At 45.1% G+C, this 26994-nt stretch overlaps 1 protein-coding gene and 1 long non-coding RNA gene across 8 annotated transcripts in view; one reads left to right on the plus strand and one right to left on the minus strand.

Annotated features, from left to right (window-relative positions):
• The window catches only part of INO80C (INO80 complex subunit C), a 16593-nt gene extending 15836 nt beyond the window's left edge, over nucleotides 1–757 (plus strand). For 6 of the 7 annotated variants that reach the window (XM_008691226.2, XM_040632596.1, XM_040632594.1 and 3 more), the window contains one exon: nucleotides 398–757. In XM_008691226.2, the coding sequence (XP_008689448.2) occupies nucleotides 398–529 (132 nt within the window). In that variant the 3' untranslated portion in view covers nucleotides 530–757. The remainder of the gene's footprint in view (nucleotides 1–397) is intronic. The other variant, XR_568785.2, reaches the window with a different exon arrangement.
• Nucleotides 758–10606: 9849 nt separating this feature from the next.
• LOC121103258 overlaps nucleotides 10607–26994 on the minus strand; it is a 57851-nt gene continuing 41463 nt past the window's right edge. Inside the window, exons 2-3 of the long non-coding RNA XR_005835409.1 lie at nucleotides 12732–12870; nucleotides 10607–11227 (exon numbers count right to left, since the gene is read on the minus strand). This is a non-coding gene — a long non-coding RNA (uncharacterized LOC121103258). The remainder of the gene's footprint in view (nucleotides 11228–12731; nucleotides 12871–26994) is intronic.

Raw genomic sequence — 26994 nt, forward strand, 5'->3', positions numbered from 1 at the left:
GGGGCCCTGGCAAGCCCCTGTTCCCACCTTGGGGGACAGAGCTGGAACATCTGTTGGAAGCAGGTGGGAGTTTGAGGGCAGGGGCCAGGGAGGGCCGATCATCAGGAATTCCGTTTTGGACTGTTGCTTGTAGTCCTTGCAGCACCCACCAGAAGAATCCTAGTGTCTGATGTGGTTACTCCTCTTCTTCCCATCCATACCCTGAAGTATTTCTCAAGTCTGGGAAGATTAACAAGTCTTTGCCAAAATGAGCAATTTAGCATGCTTGGTGACAGAGTAAGACAAAATGAAGATACTTCACTTTAAGTAAAACAGGAAAAAATTTTTAAACTTGAACTTCAAATATTTACCACCACCACCAACATTCTGCCTTTCTCTGTGCCGGTTTCCCACCCAGGCCAACTACACTGACCCCCAGAGCAAGCTGCGGTTCAGCACCATTGAAGAGTTTTCCTACATCCGGAGGCTGCCCTCCGACGTCGTCACTGGCTACCTGGCCCTGAGGAAGGCCACAAGCATCGTTCCCTGAGCCTTGAGAAATGGGGAGGAGGTGGAAAACTGTTTCAAAGGCCGACTTTGGACTCATGATTTTGTTTCATGGAAACAAACTCATTCTGCTGTCAATCTGGAAATGTCAGTGCTGTGCCTTGGAAAGAATGTTTGGCTTTAATTTCAGGTTTTTTTTTTCTTTTCTATGTTTTCCCTCCAAGTGTGATATTTCCTGTTGAATTAAATTATACTTCAGTTGTTGCTTCAAGTGAAGTTGTTTGACAAGAAGATATAAAATTGTGCTTTTAACTTAACTCACGTACTTCCTCAAGTTTTTGCTTCAATGTGAACTCCCCTGTAACACATCTAAAGATTCTACGGTGACTTCTGACCACAGGGCTGGATTATTCCTGGTCCTGGTGACTCCCACTTTAGAGCAGATTAGTTTTTTCGTTTTTGTTTTTTGATGAGAATGCTTGGAGGAGGTCCAAAATTGGGACTGGTGAAGAAAGAGCTGAGTACTCTCCCTGCTGCGCTGGGCCAGCCTCTCCCAAGCCTCCAGAACTGAGAGAGATACATGTCTGTTATGTAAGCCACCCAGTCTGGCGTTTGTATGGCTGCTTTAGCTGGCTAACACACCAGCCCTAGCCCCACTTCTGGAGTATGGGGTGCAAGCACTGACACCTCTTCCGAGAAAGGCTCTTGTCCCGGTGCAGGGTGCTGTCCCTCTGACCAAAGCCTGCTCTGGAACAGCAGTGTTGGCTTCCTCTTCTCGAAGGGGGAGAGTGCAGAAACATGGCCTGGGCCTCTCTGAGTCCACTCCCATATTTCTCTAGGGAGGACAGTGGAACTAGACCCTGAGGCTTCGGGGCCTGAGCTGCCGCTGCTTTGGGGGATTAGGAGGCCAGGTGCCTTTTCTTTCTGAGGGAACACGCCTCCTGCAACCTCTCCTGCCTTAAAGAAAAGAAAAACAAAGCTGGGAGAGCAGCCTGCTGGGCAGGTGGCAGCCCAGAACCTGGCTTCCTTTTCTTCTGGTACAGCTGCCCCTGTGTCACCCCAGTAACTAGTGGTGAGAGTGGGAGGGGTGCAGGGTGGCTCCCCTCCCACGGAAAGGGACTAAGGGAGGACCAGGAGAGGTGGGAACCTTTAAGCCCGTGCACACTGAACATTCGCGCCTCTGGTACAGGAATCCTCAAACCTGAAACCGAAGTTCTCTGAGAGACCAGAGGCTGCTTCTTGGGCTCCCACTCTGGCTCCTGCACTTGCTGCCAGCAGTCAGCCTTGGAAAATCCCCCAGTTTCCCTTTTGGTGAAAATAAGGAGTAAGTGAGCCAAGGGCCCTTCCTGTTTCACTTCCACCTTCTATTATACAAAGAAAACTTGGGGAAGGTCCACTTTTTTTCCATGAAAGCCCCCAACTGGATAGTGCCCCACTATCCAATTTTAACCATTTTTAGAGATGGAAGCTCTAATCATTTCTAACACTTACTGCTGGGCGATACCTCTGTCCTAACTGCTCCGGCTCTCCTGGGCCAAGGTCCAGGATGAGAGCGAATCCCTGCCCTGTATATGTGTCCCTCATGGGGGCCCCCAGACCATTGCTCCCTTAGGCCTCTCGGGGCTTCTAGGGGTGTGTGCATGCATGCTGTGAGCCCTCTGTCAGGGTCACCTGGGACCCATTCAACAGCAGATCCCTGGGCCACACCCTCGACTTCTAACCCTAGCAGGGAGTGGGACCCATGCATCTGCATTTGACAAATACCCCGCACGAACGTGACATGTAGGAGTGTGAGGACTGCCACCTTCCCCAGGCAGAGGGAAGCACGTGTGCCACACACCTGGCTCCCAGCTTTCCTGTTCCCCTGCCAGGCTGTCCTTGCTGGCCTCTGCGCAGAGCGCTGTGTTCCAAAGGTCAGGTTGGTTCACCTCAAGCAAGGGGTCCAAGCTGAGCCAAGCTAAGCTTCAAACTGTGAACACTTCCAACCAGGAGTCCAGGCAGGTGATTTTGTGCTGAAATAGCCCTTGCTGTCCATGCCTGGCCCAGAGGTTCTCGGCCCTGGCTGCACATTAGCATCCCCTCTGTCGCTAATGGAGGGGATGGCAGGGAGAAGTGTAAAAGTACCCAGGGATTCTGACTCAGCTGGCTTGACTGGGGCCTGGGCACAGGATTGTCAAACTCCCCAGGGGATTCTAATGTGCAGCCAGTGTTGAGAACCCTTGTGGCTCTAACTACAGAGTGGATATTTCACATGGGGTATGTTTTCTAATCCACAGATCAGCTGGCTCTTTCCATTTCAGGGCCATGGGCAATTCGGAAGGGTGTGTGTGTGTGTGTGTGTGTGTGTGTGTAATTCGGAAGGGTGTGTGTGTGTGTGTGTGTGTGTAGGATTCCTTTTCACACAGCAACCCAGCACTGGAGATTCCTTCCTCTTCCCTCTTTATTCCCCACTCATCAGTCCCCAGATCCCCTCTTCTCTTGTACTGATCCTTCCCCTTCTGTCTGGTCCTCTTCCTACCTGACTTCAGAAGGAGCACGGCGCCTCCTGCCTGGACATTTTCAGTGTCCTCCTAACTGCCCTTTCCAGTGGTCTGCTCCCCACCCCTCCACTTTCCCCTCTGCCAGCGGAGGGTCCTTCCTCAACTTTGGATAAGAACTTGACTCTGCCCATCACAGCATGTCTACAGGTGATTTGTCTCAGATACCTTATCAATTCTGCCATTGGCCTATAGTATCCAAAGGATACACTCAGCCCCTTAACATCAGATTGTTTTCCTAAGACCAAACCCAGGTCCAATCTGCTCTGAGTGGATTTGACTCTCTCCCAATATCTGTCCGATACTTGTCTTCACTCTAAGAGGAGAAAAATCTATTATTGCACATAGATTAGAACCTCTTGTAAGGTTGGACAAATGCCCTCCAGGGCCCATGTGGATGAGAGGGACCCATTTTGCTCCTGTCTCCCAGGTTAAAGCATACATCCATCTGGATTTTGAATTTTGTTTTATAATTGGGCCAAAAGTGTTTTTCAGTGAGAAATCTCTCATTTCTGAATCCGTGGCCATTGGAAAGAGACATCAGACTCTGGATGCTGCTTCTAGAGACCTATAACTGAGTTGGGATGCTTAACTTAGTAAAAATAAAGGGTAACGAAAGAAATGGATGGAGTAGGGAGTAAAGAACCTGACCAAATAGGACAGTTACCTTGGGAAGAGATTGAGAATGATGTCCTCTTCCAAATATGTGAAATGATAACTATTATTTAAAATAATATTCTCTCTGATAGGAATGTGTAGGCCTTATCTGGATACTGATTCAAACAAAAAAGACTTAAAAAACATTTTTGAGACAATTAGACATTTGATATTTGATGATATTTAGGAACTCTTATGAATATTGTTAGTTGTGATAATGGTTTTGTAATGTTAAAAGAAAGGATTGGAATCTTTTAGAGACACATACTGAAATATTTATGGACGGAATGATATGATCTCTGGGATTTGCAGCAGGACAATATGGGAGAGAGGAAGTGGATGGGAGTAGCACTGAAACAAGATTGGCCATGAGTCAATAACTGTCGAACTGAGTGATGGGTGTGCGGAGGTTCATTATAGTATTCTGCTTTCATATGTGTCTGAATTTCTCCATAATAAAATGCTTTTTAAAAGAATATGATGTTTTGGGGCACCTGGGTGACTCAGTCGATTAAGTGTCCAACTCTTGACCTCAGCTCAGGTCTTGATCTCAGGGTTGTGAGTTCAAGCCTTGTATTGGGCTCCACATTGGGCATGGAGCCTACTTTAAAAAAAATTATGATGTTTTTAATACTAAAAACTTAAATTTTTTCCTAAAATTGGTGGTCTGTATTAGCTTGATGTTGTGGATGCTGGCAGTTTGAGAACCGCTGCCTGAATGGCATGAGGTCTTGAACAGAGAGAATACCCAATTCCTAAAACATTGCACAAAGGACACGTTGGAAGAAAAGAACCACAAGGCAGGTGAAGTTGTCCTTTAGTGTGCTCTGTGATCCCAGAGCACTGTAAGAGTACGTCCTGACATCGGCATAGGAGTGGAGAGACCGAAGACGTCAGCTTCAAGTTTCTCCGGGTGTATAAATAATTTGTACTAGAGTAGGTTTGGGATGCAGTAGAATGACTGACTATGGTTTGGGAAAATACTGGTTGATCTACTGCCCAGAGACACAGGCCTACAAAAATCACTACTGCCACCGATACAGAGATACCCCCGAGGGCCCCTCACTGCCCTGCACTTCCTGATGGGGCACCCACACACAGAGCCTGATAGCTTGGGTTTGAATCTCATTTCTGTAACTGACTCACTCTCTGGTCTTGGGCAAATTGCTAACTTACTCTCAAACTGTCAGTTTTCTAATCTGTGCATCATAATAGTATCTACCCCACATCATGGCCAGGATCGGATGAGAAAATGTCAGAAGAGCATTGAATTCAGTTTCTGGCCCACGCTGGCAAGTTGTGAACTGTGATCACTCACCTCCCTCCGGGCTCTGCTTTGGAAAGGCAGGTCTTTTCCTGACTCACCGATGTATTCCTTCTGCCTGATTCTTTTTTCTCTGTTGTTTTTAAAATTAAAAAAAAATTTTTTTTCTTTCTTTCTCCTGTCTTTGGCTTCTATGGCTCTTAGATCCACATTTGCAGCCCACCTGTGGTAACTGAACAACATCACATGATAGACGTCTCCACGTGCTCATATTACCGCTGGCTCTATCAACTATTTTCCTTGTCTTCTTCATGCCTTATCTTGGTCATTTATGCCATTTTCTGTTCTGTGTATTTTTATAAGCTGGTTCAATTTTTTTTTTTAATGGTGTAAGGGAAGGAGTAAATAACTAGCTAAATAAATAAGCCGTCTGTGACTGAGGCCAGGGGAAGAGAGGAGTCATGAGGGTGGACAGGAGAGGACTCTGATGCATGAACTCCATCGGAGTAACAGGGAGAGGAGGCGCTGACAGAAATGACCGTCTGGGCCTCTTCAAAATCATTGCTGCTTAGGACGCCTGGGTGGCTTAGTTGGTTAGGTGTCTGCTTTCAGCTCAGGTCATGATCCCAGGGTCCTGGGATCAAGTCTCACATCGGGCTCTTTCCTCAGTGGGGAGTCTGCTTCTCCCTCCGCCTGCCACTCCCCCTGCTTGTGTGGTTCTCTCTCTCTGACCAATAAATAAATAAAATCTTAAAAAAAAATCACTGCTGCTTTATGCCTTCTTGGTATTCATCACATATGTTACCATTGTTTGTTTCCCTGCAACAGGCCATAAAATCCTTAAAAACAGAAAAGGGGCAAGTTTGTCTACTTGTTTTGGTGGCAGGGTGTGAAAATGGGGCAACTTTCTTCCCACTGCAAACACAGAAGCCCAGGACTCAGCCAGTTTTCTGCTATGACTCAGTGGCCCCTGTCCACTGGTGCTTCTGTGTCCGCAGCGGACAAAGCCTTTCCTGGGAAGAGGTAGTCCTTTCCTGGCCAACAGGATGCTGACTGCTGACAGGCGCACCATGTGTACCAAACACACCACTCTCTTCCACTCAGGGTCAGAGAGATGAGTCACCTCCACCAGCCCGGGGGACTCAGAGCCTTGGATCTTTCCAGCTCGAATGCAGAAGGGCATGCCTGGGGCTTTGTGATAGGGAACACGGCAAGGGCTTTTTTCAGAGATCTAACCAAGGCCTTGGTGACTGATATCTCCCCTCATAACAACTGGGAAGGAAGCTGCTAACTAGAGATAAAGATGACAGAGTTTCTGGTCTTTTCAAAGAAAAAGTCCCTTTAGAGACAATATCAGACCTTGAAAACGAGGTGTCCCAAAAGTACACATTAGCGCTCTTCCCCCAAACTCCTTGCTTGCTTGTCTGGAAGGTTTTACAAAGAAACAATAACCTAAGTATTTGTGCCACTCATTACCATTTTCCTTCAAATTTGATGCTGCTGTCTCTGCTTGTGGAGTGGCAGGGGCCATCAGCTTTGCTCAGCCTCAGAGGCAAACATGGCTACAGGAACAGAAGGAAGAGGCAAGGAATGGAATGTGTCCATGGGGCATCTGGGTGCACGCTGGTTCTGGGACAGCGAAGGCAGGCCCTCATAGCCACACTGCCTGGGGCCGGGGCCCTCCTCCGAGGAAGGGGACTGCACAGTGTGGACACTCTCAGAAAGCTGATTTCCTAGGCCTCTGGCAAGGTTCATCTTTAATTATAAGGAGCTTATTTATTTATTTTCCTTCTTTATCTTTTTTTCTCTAATAGAAAAAAACCCATGATATATGAAAAGTCAGAGTTAGACATGAAAACCATGAATGGCATATTGCTAAGTGCATGAAAAAGAATCACAAAATCATTGGTGAACCCCATTTTTGTAGTAACAAAAACATCAATAAGAAAAGATGTGAAAGAATTCATGTCAAGGAGTGAATAATCTCCTCTGAAGAAGGGAGTGGATTTGGGGTAGGAGCTATGAAGAAGGGGCACTTAAACTTTTTACTCTGAAATTCTGGAATTTGGGGGAAAGAGCATGTAGTCATTTTAAAAGAGTAAAACAGTAAAGTTAGGCGCCCTGGGTTGGGAGTATTCACCTTCCCGTGGAATGCAGGCTTGTCCTTGAGGTGGAACCCTCCCTTCCGGGCTTCCTGGGTCCACAAGGAAAGCCCCTCACCGCCCGCCCTGTCTACCAAGACCCGAGACGCTCTGTCCGGCCGCATGTCAGGGTCCGCTAAGGCTCCTTGACAGCGCAGCAGCGCACCCAGGAAATAAAAAGCACACCCGGCTGTTATTCTTATGTAATGCCCACAGCGATCCTGTGACGTCGGGATAGCAGTGTGTCCACTCTTACCTGAGGAACCTGGAGCTCAAGGGGCGAAACCACACAGCTGCTAGGAGGTAGGGAGGGCAGTGAGGCCGGCCCCCTGCACCCACGCTCAGGCTTCCTTCCAGGCCCTACTTCCTCTGGCAGAAGACAGTTGGTGTGGAGCTACCTGAGAACAGCAAGAAGGAACACAGGGACTTGCCTGGATGGAACACGAGGACACCATGTAAGTGCACATGTCCATGTAATTAATGTCCTGGAATGGTTAACTTTATGTGCAACTTGGCTAGGCCATGATACCCAGATATTCAGTCACACACCAGTCTAGATTTGCTTTTTTAGATGACATTAATATTTAAACCAGTAGACTTTGAATCAATCATTACTCTTCATAATGTAGGTGGGCCTCATCTAATCAGTTGAAGGCCTTAAGAGAAAAAGACTGAGGACCACCCAAGAGGAGGGAATTCTGCCTCCAGGCTCCCTTTGGACTCAATATCAACCCTACCCTGGATCTCTTGCCTGCTGGTCTGCCATTGAAATTTCAGACTTGCCAGCCCCACAATCCTGTGAGCCAATTCCTTAAAATAAATCTCTTTCTCTTCATATATACACACATTCTACTGGTTCTTTCTCTAGAGAACGCTGACCAATACACTTTCCCTAAAGGGTGGACACATTTAATTTAAACTAGCTTTTGTTGGTATTACCATACCTAGCAGTGAGGCTTGCCCATCTTATATGCTTCATAAACATTAGAGTGAAAACCAGCAGCTAGACTAAAAACGCTCAATGGCTCTGCCAGATGTGACTTTTATTTAAACGATTATTTTGTTCCCTTATGAGTCACTCTAAAGGAAAGGAACAAAAATTGTCTTGATTAAATTAGGGGAGGGAGAGTGGGAGCGATGAGTGGTAAGATGCCTTCCATTTCTGAAGATTCTGTGACCCAGCATCATTCCCAAAACTATAACTTTTGTTTTGTCTTTTAAATCAGAGTCAGTGGGGACTGGCAGGGCCAGAGAAGAGCTCAAAGTGCCTCTCACCTTCTCCCCAGGGGCCCTGGACCATCCTTTCCGTAAGGAGTTGCCCAATCCCATTCTGTCTATGCCACCCCCACACCACAGGCAAACGCTCTCTTGCCACCATGGACATGATGCTGAGGCCAGCACGAACTCATTTACGTGTTTTGCTCGGCAGTATTTGCATTTCACAAGAGCTGGGAGAAGAACCCAAAGAAACATCACAGGGATGTTGGGCAGTGTGCCCAAAGGCTGCATAGGAGTCATGGTCCAAGCTGGTCATGAGGTGGCTGGAAGGAGAAAGGTGTCTGGGAGGATGTGCCTCGCTTCTCTGGAATCCCCGTTCACCAAGCCTCACCACTTCCTGGAGAGCAGATTCTGAGGAAGGGACTGAGACTTCACGTCCCCAGGCCCGCATCCTGGTTATAGAGGAGTGCTTCTTCATTCCCAGTTACATTTTGGTCTCATGTCTTCTTTCAGATAAGTTGTGTTCAAAGCAACGTTCATTTCCCACAATGTGGCGAGCTCATTTCCTGCCTACTATCACTTGGAGAGTTCCCTTATCCCTCAGCACTTAGCTTAGCAGTCACCTCCTTCAGAAAGCCTCTGTCTGTCTTCCCTGCCCCAGAATTCCCCCAAGTGCACAGTGCACAGGCTCCATGTTTGCTGCCTGGCACGGTCACCAGGCTGAGATCCTCGAGGGCAGGGAGCCTGATACTGAGCAGGGTCTGGCTCACGGTAGAGCCAGTAAAAGTGAGTAAACCAGAACTATTTCCTTTTCACAGGGGAAAATGACTAGAAATTACTAGTACTGTTGCCTGATACATAACGGGCATTCCGTATTTATAGAACAGTTCTTAAGAGTGCTTAGAATAAGCACCCCCTGACCTAAGTTATGCTGTGGGGATTCGAGGCAGTATTGCTATCATATCTGGGTAAAATGTCAATGGCTACGAAGAAATTTTTTTATAGTACATGCAATGTTTTAATTTTTGAGAATGTTTTTAATTTCAAGTTTTCCTCCCATAAATTTTCTAAAACCATTGGCATTCTTTTTCCTTCTCCAGAATCTAGTAATTGGCACAAAATGTAGCCTCAAATTATGTATTGTAAGTATTTTAAACTTGAAATGCCATATGACACGATTCCAGGGGCCTGCCAATTATTTAAGATAAATAAGATCCATCTGGTCTCAAAATTCTGGTTAATTCAACAAATTAAAAATCACTTGGTTTAGACATTTGGCATCATCGCACTTGTTCATTTTTCATTCATCCATCCATTCATATGGGGAACGGAACCCTCCTCCACAGGAAGGGTAGTAAGGTGGTCAAGGAGAGAAGACACTGATAAGCAAGAAGGAGAAGGTCAGAAGTGCGCTGATTGGTGGTTGGGGAGTACCTGGATCCCCTCCCCCACAAAAGGACAGGCTAACCTTTTGACCAAAATGGTGTTATAACTGTCAAGGAAAACCAGGGAAAAAGAAGTATACAAATAATGTAATTAGGAGTGGGGCCCAGCAGGGATGGGATAAGCTAGAGCTTAAGCAGGAGGTAGGAAAGGAAAGGGGGTAACTTAAGTATGGAAAAATTTTCCTTGGATAATAAATTGCCATTTCATGTAGGCAGCAAAAATAAATGTAGTATTTTTGAAGAAGAAAGGCACCAGCCACAGGATGGAATGGATAGCGGCCGGTCTCCAGGCCACGCTGGAGGAAAGGCAGCATGTGGCCTGGGGCGGTGACTCAGGCAGGAGGGATGTGGCATAGGTCGCCTGCAGCTGCAATCGGGAGGACAGGATGGGACACTGCAGAGGACATCCTGGGGCAGCCTGGGGACTTTCCACGCAGGAACATATGTGGAAACCCATAGCCTGAGAGAATTCTGGCCTGCAGGCCAGGCAGAGTCCTTGAGTGTGAGCAAGGAGAGATGAGTGGAAATGCTAACCCTCACTGCCACAGCGCAGCGGAGATCAGGAAGGAAGCATGGCGGATGCCCAGTGCCCTCTACAGACAGTTTCATTACAGGCCTGGCTGGCTCCGGCCTTCCAGAGCCCTGCCTTCCATGAGCTGTGTGGAACCCTCTTCAGGGTAGCCTGGGTGCCCCATGCTCTGCGGCTTCCAACCCATGGACTCAAACCTCAGACACGTTTCTCCTACCAGACTGGTTTGTGCCTTATCTGTGTCATGCTTGTGCCTTGATTGACTTAAGATGCTCCTTTAACTGGGCTTGCATTTTAAACATAGCCTCTGCCTGCTAAGTAAATACCCACATTTATAAATCACTCCCACCCGAACCCCCCCCATCTCCCAACCCACCCACCCCCAGTCACTGGGCTTCCTCGCACAGTCAAAACTGGGGCACAGCACACCTTCTCCCACCTTGGAAGCAATCTTGTCACTCAGCAGACTAAATCTCGGGGGCTTCCTGGGAGGCACAGGTGCCTGCCTCCTCAGGTTTCTCCACTTTTTAAATTCTGTCGTGGAGTTTGGAGCTCAGGCCCAACACCCTACAACCTCTCCTACACACACCTAGGGGCTGGGGTTCTGGCCTAGCCATCAGGGAGCTCCCTGTTTCCTCAGTGAGGTAAAACATTATCGTATTAACGCCCACAGTGGTAAGTCACGTCGATAGCACCCACTCTTGATGAGACGTAATGAGAATAGCACTTCATCTCTGTGGTCTTCCTTCCAAAATCCAATAAGCTCAGCCCAGTTATGAGAAAAGCCTCAGACAAATCCCAATTGAGTGACAGTCTACAAAAGAACTTACCAGTGCTCCTCAAAACTGTCAAGGTCATCAAAAACAAGGAAAGCCTGTGGAATCGTCACAGTCAAGAGGAGCCTAAGGAGACATGATGACTAAACGTAACATGGCATCCTAAATGGGATCCTAGAACACAAAAGGGACATTAAGCAAAAACTAAGGAAATCTGAGGAAGGCATGGGCTTTAGTTTATAATAATGAATCAGTATTGGTTCATTAATTCTAGGAAATATATTAATAAAAGAAGTTAATAATCGAGGGAACTGCATGCATGTGGGGTTATGTGGCAATTCTTCATCTTTGCAACTTTCCTGTAAATCTAAAACTGTTCTAATTAAAAGTTTATTTAAAAAACAAAAGCTTTTTAAAAATGTCATCCTAGGGGCACCTGGGTGGCTCAGTCAGTTGAGTGTCCAGTTTGATTCTAGCTCCCGTCATGATCTCTGGGTTGTGAGATCGAGGCCTGTGTGGGGCTCCATGCTCAGCAGAGAGTCTATTTCTCTCCCCTCTCTTCCTCTCCCTCTGCCCCTTCCCGGCTCTCTCTCAAATAAATAAATCTTAAAAAAAAAAAAAAAAGTCATCCTAAAACCTGCAATGGGACAGCAACTGCTGGATCACATGTCATTGAAGAAAATTTTATCATGGATCCTCAATGCTGCTTTCAAGCCACAGGCAAGAGAGAGTATCAGCCACTTACTAAGTGAAACTGATACACTTTAGCCTCCTTTACTGCTGTTTTAAATATCTATTATACAATCCATAGTCCATTCACTTTAAAAATTCTGGTTTGGGGGTGCCTGGGTGGGTTGGTCGGTTAAGCATCGCGCTATTGGTTTTGGCTCGGGTAGCGATCTCAGGGTCGTGAGATCAAGCCCTGAGACGGGCTCTGCACTCAGCTTGGAGTCTGCTTAAAAGACTGCCTCTCCCTCTGCCCCTCCCTCCTGCTCTCTCTCCCTCTTTCTCAAATAAGGAAATAAATCTAAAAAAAAAAAAAAAATTCTGGTTCATCTTGTTTCTAATTCAGAAAGTAGTATGTTACCTGGTGTAACTTGAGAAAAGGAAATTGTTGTCAAAATTGTTTCTCCCTTGAGAAATAGTATTATTTGCAGAATTTCCCTTAGAAGCATTTTTGGAAATGACTCAGAATGCTCACCAGCTCCCCCACATTCTACTTGTAGGAACTGTGATAATGAAGCTGTAATCTCCAGTAACAGCTAGATGTGACAAAACCCAAATGAGCAGATTCCTCATCTTACTGTGCATATGCAAAGTCTGGCCCATTGTCCCCTGGAGTAATTTGTGAGGCTGTAAATACATGTGACTCTGTATCCATCATGTTTCTTGTGCTGTTGTTTAATGGGGAACGGTAGGATTTGAGAAGGGGAGAGAGATTATCAAGGGGAAGTACAGAGAAGCTTTTTTTTGTTCTTAGTAGAAATATCTCCAACAGTAATGCTCTGATTTGTCTATTTGGCACATAACACATCATTCCAGCATCATGGAATCAAGTTAGGAAGATTTTCGGTTCAAAGGAAAAAAACGGGCTGGTCAATGCCTTTGAAACTCTGAAATATGCACCCCGAGCCGCGTCACGCAGACATGCCCTGCCACTGCAACGCTAACATCTCACCGTTTTGTTTTGCCAGCTGTCGTTCCAGCTCTCTTGTCTCTTGGGCTTCTTCACACCTCAGTCCTATCCCTCTGTTTTTTACCCTTTGCCAGCTTCTTCCTGGTTTCCTGTTCTTCCTGGTCCATCACATACCCTTCACCTGTGTAGGAGTCAGGACAGAAAACCAGGGGGGTGTCAGCAGGACTTTTCATGAGTCCTCTGGATGCCCAATCCCTGGTCAAACGCTCCTCACAGTTTGTCTCATTTAGTTAGCAATGACTTTGGCATTTCAAAATGAAACAAGGACTAGAAGGCTCAAAACAATCAGCCAATCAAAAAGCCACAGAGCAGTGGAGTGTCGCCCATGTCTTAAAGCTTATTCCTGAGCAAGGCCCACGCCCAGAGGGATGGCCTGATGAGATTCTCTCTTGAGGCCGTTTGCTCACTTCTCTGCTGGTGACTAGTGATCCCCCGTTGAAGCAAACCTGGCTGGTCTGCTCCATCTGGAGGTCCTAGTGCTGCTTACTTCCAGAAAACAACACCTGAGGTTTCCTAGAGCCTCCGGCAGCTCTATGTTGGCAGCGCATGGTCATGTTGGGATGGGCAAAACGTCTGACTGTTTTCACCACTGTTCTGTAAATTCTGTTTGCACATGGATTTGTCACTGTGCTCACAAAGCAGAATTAGTGACTGATAATATTTTCAACATCATTTCACAGCCAGGCCTGACAATGAGGTGGGAAGTGCTGGATTTGGAGGCCGAGGATCTGGGTTTAAGCTCCAGGCCTTCACTTACGAGGGTGTTACCAGAATGCTCAGAAATCTTAATGTGCTCGTCTGAAAATGAAGGTAATAATCCCTGCATGTTGTGCAGCTTATGTGAAATTTCATGTAAAAGAATTTCGTGAGGGGCTCCACATAGGAGGTGCCGTAGTAGTCACGGTATACAGTTTTACAGAAGATGCTTCTTGAGCAAGCGGAGGAATTACGCAGCAGTTTCAGAACTGTCAATTTCATTGATTTTCAAAATGTGATTCTTAAGGCCTTTTGCGCCTGGAACCTGGCTACCAACTGAATATTAAAAAGAAGGTTGAGAATGGCTAGAATCAAAAAGACAAGAGAGGTAACAAGTGTGGGTGAGGGCGTGGAGAAAAAGGAACCCCATACACTGTCAGTGGGAATGTGAATTGGTGCAGCCACTGCGGGAAATGGTATGGAGTGTCCCCCCAAAAATTAAAAACAGAAATATCATATGATCTAGTAATTCCACTACTGGGTATTTACCTAAAGAAAACAAAAACACTGATTTGAAAAAAATATTTGCACCCTTATGTTTACTGCGGCATTATTTATAATAGCCAAAGTATGGAAGCAGCCTAAGTGTCCGTCTATAGACGAGTGGATAAAGAAGATGTGGTATATATACACAATGGACTATATTACCCAGTCACAAATAAGGATGAGATCTTGTCATTTCCGACAACACAGATGAACCTAAAGAGTATGATGTTAAGTGAAAGAAGTCAGACACAGAAAGACAAATACCATATGGTTTCACTTCTACGTGGAATCTAAAGAACAAAACAAACAAACAGCAGAAACAGACCCATAAATACAGAGAACAAACTCATGGTTGCCAGAGGGGAGGGTGGTAGAGGGATGGGCAACATGAGTAAGGGGAGTGGGGGATACAGGCTTCCAGTTATGGGATGAGTAAGCCATGGGGTAGAAGGTACAGCATAGGGAATGTAGTTAACGGAATTGTAATAGCGTTGTGTAGTGACAGGTGGTAGCTACGCTTGTGAGCACAGCATGCTGTAGAGAGATGTTAGATCCCTATGTTGTACTCCTGAAACTAATGTTAGGCAGGAAAGCTCTTGAACTGTCCGGGGCCAGACGTGTCCTTTACAAACTGTCAATCTGTCAATCTAAGTGAGAAAAGATGGGCAGTTGTTAACACGGTCTTTTACATGGTTCAAGCCTTGGAGGAGGAGATTGAGATGCCAGTAAAAGTTGCTGGAGCCTGCGGCTGTAGTGGTCATCGGGGCTCTGCATTCCTTTCATTCTCTGAATGCTATCTTCTGATGAGCTGAGTTTTAATTTTGATGCCCTTTTTTAGATCACTATTTTTCTTGTATGGTTAGTGTTTTTTGTATTCTAAGAAATCTTTGCCGACCTCAAGGTCATGAAGGTATTTTCCTATGCTCTCTTTTAGAACCATTAGTTTCCCTTTTCTATTTAGATTTGTTATCCATCTTGAACAAATTACTTTGAGTATGACGTTAGGGCTTGTATAAATGTATAATGACATGTATCCATCACACTGGTATTGTACAGTGTATTTTCAGTGCCATAAGATCCTCTGTGCTCTGTTTATTCATCTCTTCTCTCCCCCAACCCCTGGCAACCACTGGTCTTTTTACTATCTCCATAGTTTTACGTTTTCTGCAATGTCATATAGCTGAAATTATACACAGCCTTTTCAGATTGGCTTCTTTTGCTTAGTAATATGCATTTAAGTTTCCTCCATTTCTTTCCATGTCTTGATCACTCTTTTTTCCCCCGTTCATTTCTTTTTAGTAATAAATAATACCGCATTGGCTAGATATACCATAGTTTACTTATCTATTCACCTACTGAAGGTCATCTTGGTTGCTTCCAAGTTTTGGCAATTGTGAATAAAGCTGCTATAAACAAGCCTGTACAGGTTTTTGTGTGGACATAAGTTTTCAACTGCTTTGGGTAAATACCAGAGAGCATGATTGCTGGATCATGTAGTAGGTGTAGTTTTGTATGACACGTCAATCTGTCTTCCAAAGTAACTGTACCATTTTGCATTCCGACTAGCAATGAATGATAGTTCCTTTTGCTCCTCATCCTTTCCAGCATTTGATGTTGTCAGTGTTCTGGATTTTGGCCATTCTAATAGTTGGACAGAGGTAGTATTCACTTTTTTGGTGTGCAGTTCTATTTCGCATAGAATTTTAAAAATTGAGATATAATTTACATACAATAAAATCATTTAAAATTGTACACTTCAGTGATTTCTAGTATACTCAGAATGGTATGCACCACTATCTAATTTTAGAACATTTCCATAATGCCCCACCCAAAAACATATCCATTAGCAGTATCTATTTCTTCTCCCCATTCCCTGGCAACCACTACACTGCTGTCTGTATCTATGGACTTACCTATTCTGGATATTTTCTATCAACGGAACCATGTAATATGTGACCTTTTGCATCTGGCCTCTTTCACTTCGCATCATGTTTTTAAGGTTCATCCGTGTTGTAGCAGGTGTCGGTACTTCAGTTCTTTTATGGCTGAATAATATTCCATCGTATGTGTGGGTAAACCACATTTTGTTCATCCCTCCATCAGTTGATGGGCATTTGGGTTGTTTCACCTTTAAGCTATCATGAATAGTGCTGCTATGAACACTCGTGTATAAGTGTTTGCTTGAATACTTTTTCCCAGTTCTTTTTGGTATATACCTAGAACTAGAATTGCTGTATCATTTGGTAATTCTACGTTTAACTTTTTCAGGAACCATCAAACTGTTTTCCACAGTGGCTACACAATTTATATTCCCACCAGCAATGCATGACAATTCCAATTTTTCCACATCCCTTCCAACAGAGTTTATTTTCTGTTACTGTTTTTTATAATTATTATAGCTATTTTAGTGAGTAAGAAGGGATATCTTGTTATGATTTTGATTTTCATTTCTCTGCTGACTAGTGATGTTGAGCATCTTTTTATGTGCTTTTTTGGCCATTTGTATATCTTTGTTGGAGAAATACCTGTACATTTGAAATCAAGAAGTGTGAGTCCTGGGGCGCCTGGGTGGCACAGCGGTTAAGCGTCTGCCTTCGGTTCAGGGCGTGATCCCGGCGTTGTGGGATTGAGCCCCACATCAGGCTCCTCTGCTATGAGCCTGCTTCTTCCTCTCCCACTCCCCCTGCTTGTGTTCCCTCTCTCGCTGGCTGTCTCTATCTCTGTCCAATAAATAAATAAAATCTAACAACAACAAAAAAAAGAAGTGTGAGTCCTTCAATTTTGTTCTTTTTAAATCTACTTTGGCAATTGCAGTCTCTTAAGATTCTATTTAAATTTTAGGTTTTTTTCTATTTCTGTAAAAAAAAAAATGTCATTGGGACTTGGATAAGGATTGCACTGACTCTACATATTGCTTTTGGGTACTACAGTCAGAGTAGCAATATTAAGTCTTCCAATACATGAAAATGGGATGTATTTCTACTTACTTAGGTCTACTTTAATTTCTTTCGGCAATGCTTTGTAGTTTTCAGCATACAAGTCTTATGCCTCCTTATTCCTAAGTATGTTATTCCTTTCATGCTTTTCTAATGGAATTGCTTTCTTTATTTTCAGACTGTGCGTTAGCACCTTCATAAATGAGATTTCAATACCCCAAAGTGTTCCCTCTGGCCGTTTTTGTGAAATGATATTTTTTAATTTAATTTTTACTTGTTTGCTACAAGTGCATAGAAATACAATTTACATTTGAATATTGTATTTTGTATTCTGAGACCTTGCTAAATTCACTTATTAGTTCTAGACAGTTTTAATTCTTTCTTTCCAATCTTTATGCCTATTTTTTTTGCCCTACTGTCCCAGTGAATAGTGATGTCTAGTACAATGTTGAATAGAAGTGGTGAGAGTAGGGATGCCTGGGTGGCTTAGCTGGTTAAGTGACTGGCTTCGTCTCAGGTCATGATCCTGGAGTCTCAGGATAGAGTCCCAGAATTGAGTCCCATATCGGGCTCCCTGCTCAGCAGGGAGTCTGCTTCTCCCTCTGACCCCCCCCCCTTGTGCTCTCCCTCTCTTGTTCTCCCTCAAATAAATAAAATCTTAAAAAATAAAAATTAAAAAAATTAAAAAAAAAAGTGGTGAGAGTAGAAAGCCTTGCCTTGCTCTTCATTTTAAGGTGAAACTTCCAATATTTCATCATTATGTATGCTATTAGCTGTAGGTTTTTTGAAGTTCGCTCTATCAGGTTGAGGAATTTTTTTTTTTTTAAGGAAGTTTCTTTGTTATTCCTAGCGTGCTGAGAGTTTTTTTCCTGAAGAACTACTGGATTTTGTAAAACGTTTTTCCTGTATCTATTGAGATGCTCATATGATTCTTCTTTTATTCTGACAATGTGATGAATTATATTGGTTGATATTAAAAAACTTAAACAACCTTACATTCCTGGGAAAATTTCCCTGGTTTTGGTCATGTTGTATTATCCTTTTTAAAAAGAATGCTGGGCTAAATTTGCTGATATTTTGTTAAGGATGTTTGTGTCTGTGTTCATGAGGGATATTGGTCTGTGGTTTTCTCTTCTGGTAATGTCTTTCTATGCTTTTGGTATTAGGGTTGGGCTGGCCAAAAAATTTAAAAATTGGGAAATGGTTTCCTTCTCTATTCTCTAAAAACAGTCTGTGTACAATTGGTATAATTTCTTCCTTGCAAGTTTGATAGAATTTACCAGCGAAACCATCTGTGACTGGAAAAGGTTTCAATCACAAAAGGGTTTTAGTTGTACACTCAATTTTAAAAATCAACATGGAGATCTTCAGATTTTCTATTTCTTCCTGTGTCAGTTTTGATATTGTTTTCTAAGGAGTATTATTTTATCTAACCTGTTAGTATTTTTTAGCATAAATTGTTCAAAAACTATTAACCTTTATTAATCCTTTATGTCTGTAGGACTGCTAGTGAAATCCCCTCTTACTCCTGATGTTTGAAATTTGTGTTAACTCTCTTGTTGACTTACTCAGTGATATCATTTTCTATCAACTTTAAGGAACTTCTTTATATTTCTTGTAGTGTGAATTTGACAGAGATGATTCTCAGCTTTTGTTTATCTAAAAATGCCTTATTTTGCCTTAATTTTTAAAAGATATTTTTGGTAGTGTACTGATCCTAAGTTGCAGGTGTTTTTCTTATAGGACTTAAAAGGTTTTGTTCCATTGTCTTCTGGCCTTCATTGTTTCTGATGAGATGTCAGCTTTAATTTTGTATGTATATAATATGCCTTTTTCCTCTTGCTTCTTTTAACATTTTTCTTTAACTTTATTGCAGCATTTTGACTACAAAATCCCTGAGTGTGATTTTCTTTATATTTATTCTGCTTTTGACTTGCTCAACTTCTTGGGTTTGCGGGTTTATATTTGTTTTCTCTTGTTTAATCATGACCTAACTGTCATTTAAAGCTTGGCTGCCTCCCAGGAACAATGTCTTCTTCTATAGCGGACCTGTTCTTCTACCTACCTGCACCGGGCTAGGTTGGCTTAACGACAAGGGGCTCATCTCCACCTAAAATTCAGTTAATCAGGGCTTCCCTGTATCTACAACTCATTCACCAAATAGAAATGTATGATTCTTAGTTCATCTAGATTTATTTTGTTGCTGTCATGGTCCTGAAGGCCTTCTGCATTCTTCTTCATCCTAATCTTGAAGAAGAACTAAAGGTGCTTCTTCTTATTCTTTTCATTCTCTATATATGAGAGATTGTACTTCCTGCCTCATAAAAGTTAGGTGTGGCCATGTGACTTGATTGACCAAAGAAGCGTGTGAAATGTGAATGCTTCGAGGCATATATCCTTGTGTATGATTGGACACTGTCACTCTGTGTGGTAAGCTGAATAATGGCCCCCGAAGATGTCTAAAGCTTAATCCCTGGAACACGTGAATATGTTACTTCACTGGACAGAGAGGATACTGCAAATGTGATTATGTTGGGAGTTTTGAGATAAAGAGATTATCCTTGATTCTCTAGGTGGGCCCAGTGTAATCACAAGGATCCTCAAAAGAGGTAGGCAGAAGAGTCAGAGTGAGAGATGTGACATGGTAGCAGAAGTAACAGAGAGAAAGAGCGAGAGATTTGAAAATGCTACACTGCTTGCTCTGATGGAAGATGGAGAAGGGCCATGAGCCAAGGAATGCAGGTGGCCTGTAGAAGGTGGAAAAGGAAGGAAACAGATTCTCCCTTAGAGCCTCCAGAAGAAAAGCAGCCCTGCCAACACCTTGATTTTAGTCCATTCTGGAGTGGACTTCCATAACTAAGTCAGTACCTTTGTGTTGTTTTAAGCCGCTTAGGTTTGTGCTAATTGGTTATCAGAGCAATAGAAAACAAATACACTCCATCACAACAGCAGCGATGCTCCCCATTGCGGGGACTGTCAGCCGGCATTCTTGAGTGAGCGACACAGAGCGAAGCAGAGTCACCAGCTGCCCGTGGCGGACTCAGAGTGTGAGTGAGAAATAAAACATTGTCCTTTTAAGCCACAGAGCTTTTGCAGATGTTTGTTTTTATAGCATAGTTACATGTGGGTACAAATCCCACATAAAGAACTTTCCTCTGTACAACTCTGCCGTGGGGTATGAAGCCATTTCTCCATGGAGCCTGAGAGTTCAGGCCTCTAGAAGTGATGAAACATTCAGGCTATTCTGACAGGAACCTCAGAAGCAGTTTAAAGCTACTTCAGCAGGTCTGTGGAAGGCCTGGCATGTTATGGCTCCTCAGTGGCCAAGACAATACCTGCAGAGGTTTACGGTGTTCTGCTCCTTCTCTCAGGGAGAGTACAGTCTCACTGGAGGGAGAGTCTGTGCAGGCAGGAAGCCTGGATGAGAATATAAGGTGAGGATTGAAGCACACCTCAAGGGTTTTGGTAGTGCTGAGCAAGAGTTACTATGGGGAGGAAACTTACTGAGAGAAAACAGCATCTCTCAATCAGAAATGAATTTTGCTAGATGTTTCTGCTCAGGAAGGGCAGAGCAGAGGTCTTCATTCTACTTTAGTGAGAATAAGTCAAATAACAAAAGCAAAAACAAAAAAATAAGCTGAAAGCATACAATTCTGCAAGCATGTACATTTCAGGGTCTTTCCTGGGGTCTCTATCTCCTTTGTGTCTCTGTAGAAGAGGGCAATAAATGTTCCCAAAGAGCGATCCAAATGTGTTAAGATCCTATAGTACTGTAATTGTGATTGTGTTTTGCACAAAGGGTAAAATGTGTCCATTGCTTTGGCATCTAGGGCAGTGAGGAATTTATTACATTTTTTGAAATTTCTCTTGGGATCCAGGAAAGATCTGATGAATCATTTCATCTAATGCCCTGTGAGGGCTAACTGGTCCTGACCCTGACTCTGGGTCCAGGAAACCTAGGGGGTGGGAGTGTGTTTTCTAGATTCTGAGGTAAAAGATTCCAGGAGCTGGACTGAGTCAGGAGACCCTTTTGAGGGTGGGGTTGGAGGCAGCCAAGCAGAGTGTGTGTACTGAAAGGAGTATGAACCATGATCAGGGGAGTGAAAGGTAAAGCAGACATAAGGAAAGCTTACCCACCACAGGGGAGGTGAGGCAAGGAGCCACTAGAAAACGGAGTCCTAATGACTGAAATTAGAAATGTGGAATCAAGTCCAGAGACTGAATGGGATGTGTTCAATGAGATAAAGTCTTTCTTCATGAGGTGCTGGCCTCATGGCCTGGGAAGGCCTGTGACTCAGTCAGGAGGTGAGGGGACTTTTTGAACTTCATATGGAGGAGGGCCCTGATTTCTGTGGAACCATCCTCTTTCCACTCTCCCATATTGGCCCCATGTAAACCTTACCCATGAACTCTCCCTGATCTTGTTGCCTCAGGGCCTTGACACTGGCGCTTCTTTCTGTTTGGAAGGCTCTTCCTCTGCAAATCCACTTGGCTCTCTCCTGTTCCATCTTTTCTCAAATGTCACCTTCCCCGGAGGCCTTTCTCTGACCACAACTGTAACCCACTTCCCCTGCCCTGTTACTGCCCACCTCTCTTCTTTTTATTCTTCTGACTTTTCTTTTTCTGTGGCACCTGACTTCTGGTACACAGTGAAATTTACTGATTACTCTGTTAGTGGCTCATTGTCTGTCTCCTCCCGCTTTGGGATGGGACTGTGTCTGGTTTGCTGTATGTCTAGTATTGTACTGGCCTAGCATACCCTGGGGACTCTAGATACCTGTTGCCTAGCTGTCTGGCTGAGTCTAGCATATTGCATGACCAACTCAAGTAACTGAGGGGCTAGCACACATCATATAACTCAAATCAGGGCTGGCTGTCAGCACTATATGGGAGAATCCTGACACCTATTTGTGGCTGCCAGTTAAGTAATTTTAATCTTCTTTTAAAATATCGTTACCTTTTCTAAAAGCTTGAGTCCTCTTGCTTCTTTTCTGCAAGGGTAGAAGCAGATATCTACCTCCCCAGCTACCCAGCTAGGAGTGTCGGCTGCATAAGGACCGAGTTGCCTTCCCCACCCCATGTGAGGGTCACAAGGCTCTGCTTCAGTTTATTCTTGGGTTATCTCTTCCCAAGGGGGCAGGAGAGAGTGGGGATCAGTATTACACACCAACTAACCTTTCCCCCACACAAGACTCACATGCACACCTCTACAGAGGGCTCGGACATCTGCCACAATGCATGTATCCCCGACTTGGTTCCCCAGTCTCTTAGGGGCCTTGTGCTAGGCCAGGACTACAGGATTTTGGGAACAGTGGGACCAAGGTGCTGAATTGTACAGTCAGCTTGGGCCATATTTCTGGCCTCCCAGAGTCATAGCTAATTGCTAGGACTCATGGCAATGACCCTCATCTCCAACATACATGTGCATGCACACACACACACACACACACACACACACCCTCTTTCCTGAGGCAGGCAGCTGTCTTTCTGGTCCATGCAGCTGCTAGGTCCACCAAGCTGCCCTGCACTCCAGGCCACACTCTGGATTGCTCTTCATTCAACAGCCGCAAGGGCAGCAGGTCCCTAATTTTGGTCAACAGACACATGGTGGCTCTCTCAGAGTCTAGGTTTAGAAACAGATACTAGGGAGGCATAATGCCAGAGAGAGATGGCAGCTAGGGCTGCCAGCTCTGGGGCTGGCTTCCAGCGGCACCATGAAAAAGTGAGGAGATTACTCTTCTCCTGCCTCTGCCTCCCGAGAGCTTCTCCATTTACGTCTCAAGGCTCCACATACACAAGAGCTCATGCAAGTACCACACAGGTGCACAGTACTCACTGTATTCTCCCCAGCGCATGGGTGAGGGAAGTGGGGAGAGGATGCCTGGCCTTCTCATATGCAGGCTAGTGGGTTATCTATACGACGTATCATGGCCTATTCCTTTTTCCTGTCCAGCTCTCTCTAATCCCCCATGTGACTGTATTTGGAGATGGGGCCTATAAGGAGGTAAGGTTACGTGAGGTCATAAGGGTGGGCTCTGAGTCCATAGGATTACTGCACTTATATGAAGAGACACCAGAGGGGCGCCTGGGTGGCTCTGTCTGTTGGGTGTCCAACTCTTGATTTTGTCTCAGATTGTGTTCTTGGGGTCATGGGATCAAACCCTGCGTGGGGCTCTGCACTGAGCCTGGAGCCTGCTTGAGATTCTCCATCTCCCTCTGCCCCTCCCCACTCATGTGCACTCTCAATCAATAGGCACCAGAGAGCTCTCCTCTCTCTCTCTCTTTCTCAGAATACACATGGAGGAAAAGTTATATGAGGGCATAGTGAGAAGATAGCTGTCTGCAAGCCAGGAAGAGAGTCCTCACCAGAAACTGGCCCTGTCAGTCCTCGATCTTGGACTTCGAACCTCCAGAACTGTGAGAAAAGAAATTTCTGTTGTTCAGCCACCCAGTCTGTGGTCCTCTGTTACAGCAGCTTGAGCAGAATACTACAGGAGCCACCATGAAATCATCCCAGGATGGCCTGGCTTATGGATCCAGGCTCTGGGGCCTCTGATTCTGAGGAGAGTGGTCCCTACTGTGGTTCCTTGACCCAGGATTGCAGGCCTGGGCAGGTACCTGCCTGTTCTGGCCTGCAGTGCTCACTAACCATTTATAGTTTAGTCGTGGAGGACACTAGAAATGGATTTTCCTTTCCCCCACAAGTTGATAATAATCTTCCCCAGATATCATGTTGAAGCCTGCAACAAAACCTCCTTCTTCAGACCCCATCCTCCACCGCAGAACATAGGGAAGAGACCACAGTGATTACCTCCCATGGTTCCCCTGGTTCTCTGGGGGTACTGAGGAGGCACAGGTGGCTGGGGCAAGGTCCACATGGGGCTTGTACAGAGTGGATCTAGGCAGGGGCCAGCTGGTCTCTGCTTGGAGAGGAACACTGAGAACTGTCCCCTGGCACAGGTTACTCCCTGGGCCTGGACACCCTCTCCTCCTTCCCATTGTCCAGGGCTGGGGGAGGGGGTTGTGGTTCCTGGGTGAGGATGGCAGTTTATGGCACCGAGGCTACAGTTATATCTCCATTAGGACCACTGATGCTTTGGGGTTGAGATCTAGTTGGGTTACTTGGTTAGTTTAGTTGGTTTAGCTTAGTGTGGGGGAGAAGGGGGAAGAAAAGGAAGGAGAAACTGGAGGAGAAAAAGGGGTCAGGAAGAAAAGGGGGGACAGAAATCATAGGAATCAAAGCACAGAGATGTCACATCCCACAGAGCCAGGCTGGGAGGGGACACAGGTGGCACTTGCACACAGTGACACCCGTCATCTCTCTGGAAGACGCTTCAGATAACAAGATATGTGAATTCCCAACTCAGAGGCACTGTGCTCCTAGCATCCTCATGGATTTTGCTGCTAGGGCCAAATCACAGAGGAGGGCGTTTATGGAGAAAAGTCTTTTTAGAGCCTTGACTCATTTTGGATTGTTTGGGAAGGCTTTTTTCAGACTCGTGTGTTTTTGAAAAAGCAGCACAATAGTCAGGCTGACATCATCTGGTGTTAATGGGAACACTATAAACATTTCCACTTTGAATCAAGCCAAAGTGTTATTTTACAAAATTATTTAATCATTTGTTCCAGCATTCACCTAATCAGTACAAATGTCAAGCAAGTGTTCAAAATGAAAGAAACCAATGTATTAAGAAATAGATGAATTTGTGGTAATGATAATAATGACAACAAGCCCCCAGTCAGGCTAAGTACACAAGGCTCTGGATTTCTTCCAGGGGCTTCCACAGAGCAGAGCAATGTTTTGCTGTTCACTTACACAGCTGAGCTGGCCGGCTGCCACGAGAGGCAGCTTGGTTTATTTGGTTTTCACTTTCCAGCATGAAATACAGTCCTGTCTTGATTCTCCTGCCTCTGGGGCTCTTTGAATGCTTCTAACTAGAATCCTTTCTGCTCATTTGCAGAATGAGTCCCTCCCCTGGGACTAGTGGGTGCCTCGAAGCACTGCTGGGGGCAGGGGGTCTGCACGGACTGCAGCTCTGCTTGGCCAGCTCATAAATCACAGTTTCTCAGTTAAACCTTTCCTGAGCAGAAGGCTTTATTTGGGGATAGCACTGATTTGGCTTTTGAGCTCAATGTGACTTGGTGGTAAGCCTAGGGGACTGCTTTATCTGGGGAATCTGTGAGTGGGCTGTCTTGTCGTCATGGCCACATGATGCAGCTAACAGGCGCGGTGGCCTTTGTGCACCCTCATAATCCCAGCAAACGCTCCCCTGAGGAAGGACATTGGTCAGAGGCTTGACCTCAGGTCTGCTGCCAGCATCAGCGCTTCTTATGCCTGCTCCAGCCCAGATCGACCGCGGGGGTGCATGAGGAAGACAGATCAGACGCAAGACACCTAATAAATTAATAAGCTCATCACAGAGTAGAGGAGAAGGTGAGATGCCGTGGAAAATATGACAGAAGAGCAGGGTGAAAGATGTTGGGTGTTTCTGGGTATTTGTGGGGAGTTTACAGTTCAAGATAAAATGGCCTGAATTTCTTAAAATATTAAACATGCAAAAACAGGCAACCTGGCAATTGTACTCTTGGCCGTTTATCTTAGAGAAATGAAAACTTGTGTTCACCTAAAAACCTAAACATGAATTTCCAGAGCAGCTATATTTCTAATAGCTCCAAACTGGAAGCAACTCAGCTGTCCTTCATGGGGTGAATGATCAAAAAAAAAAAAAAAAGAAAAAAAAGTCTATCCCTAAGGGTAGACTTATACCATACTATATGTCCAGAGAGGCACTTATACCATAAGTCAACCCTAATACTATATGAGTCTATTTCTATGACATTCTTGAAATGACAAAATTATAGAAATGGAGCACAGATGAGCGGTCGCCAGGGTTATGGAGGGGGCGGGGCCAGAGGGGAGGGGGCGCGGCTGTAACAGAGCAGTGCGAGTGATCCTTGCTGGGATGGGGATATGTTGCATCTCGACTGTATCAACTATAAACGATATCATATTTTGTGTCTTGATGGCAATGTCCCGGTTGTGCTATTGTGCTATAGGTTTGCAAGATGTTACCACTGCAGGAACCTGGGTAAGGGGCCTGGGAGATCTGCCTGTTTTATTTCTCCTAACTAAATGTGAATCTACAACCACCTCACAATAAAAATGCTTAATGACTCCCAAAATAGGGTGGCGCAGGTGGGTCTATTGAGAGGGTGACATTTGAACTAAGACTTGAAGGAGGTGGAGGAGATAGACATGTGTTTATCTAGGTAGGCATGGGAGATGAATCACAGGGGTAGCTGGGGCCAGATCCCAGAGGCCGTGGTAGGCACAGTAAGGCCCTGGGCTTTCACTCTTAGTGGTCAGGGGAGCCATGGGTCATTCTGCCCAGCAGGGTGACATCAGCCAACTTTCATTTTACTAGACCCCTCCCCCTGGCTGTTGAGAGGAGAGTAGACTGTTGGGGCCAAGGCAGAAGCAGGAAGACAGTAAGGAGGCCATGACAGGCACTCTGCCCTGGCGAGCCCTGTCTGTGTCTTCCTGAGCGTGCATGCAGGGAGATGTGTGGGGACCCATGCAGGAGCCCCGTGAAGAAGCACCAGTCCCCAAAGCCCGAGTCTGCATTGGTGACCCATGGAGAGCATACAGCATGTGTAGGATGAGGGTCAGAAAGGTGAAGATGAGGAACCACCAAAGCACAGGAACCTTAGGCTACAACGTACGTGGTTTAGTACAATAGAAATAAGAATGCCCTGGATGGCGTCCAGCATATTCACAGGCACGTCACTGAGCCTTTCAAGTAGGAATGCCTTTCGCAGGAGGTTTTGAGCACTTGCTATGTGTAGGAGACCGGTGCCCAGTACAGAGAGACAGTGGGGGTAAGCCTGGCATAGCTCTTACACTCGGAGAGCTCACTATGGCCATAGACAAGTGAGCAAATAAACAAATAGTGACAAATCATAATAAAGGTTAGGAAGCAAACAAATGGGCTGGGAAGGATGTAAACAGGGAGAGGGACAATAGAACTCCCTTAGGTGGAAGGTGACACTTTGGTTGAGCCATTCAG

The sequence above is a fragment of the Ursus maritimus genome, unplaced genomic scaffold (genome assembly GCF_017311325.1).
Source record: "Ursus maritimus isolate PB19 unplaced genomic scaffold, ASM1731132v1 scaffold_18, whole genome shotgun sequence".
Lineage (NCBI taxonomy): Eukaryota > Metazoa > Chordata > Mammalia > Carnivora > Ursidae > Ursus > Ursus maritimus.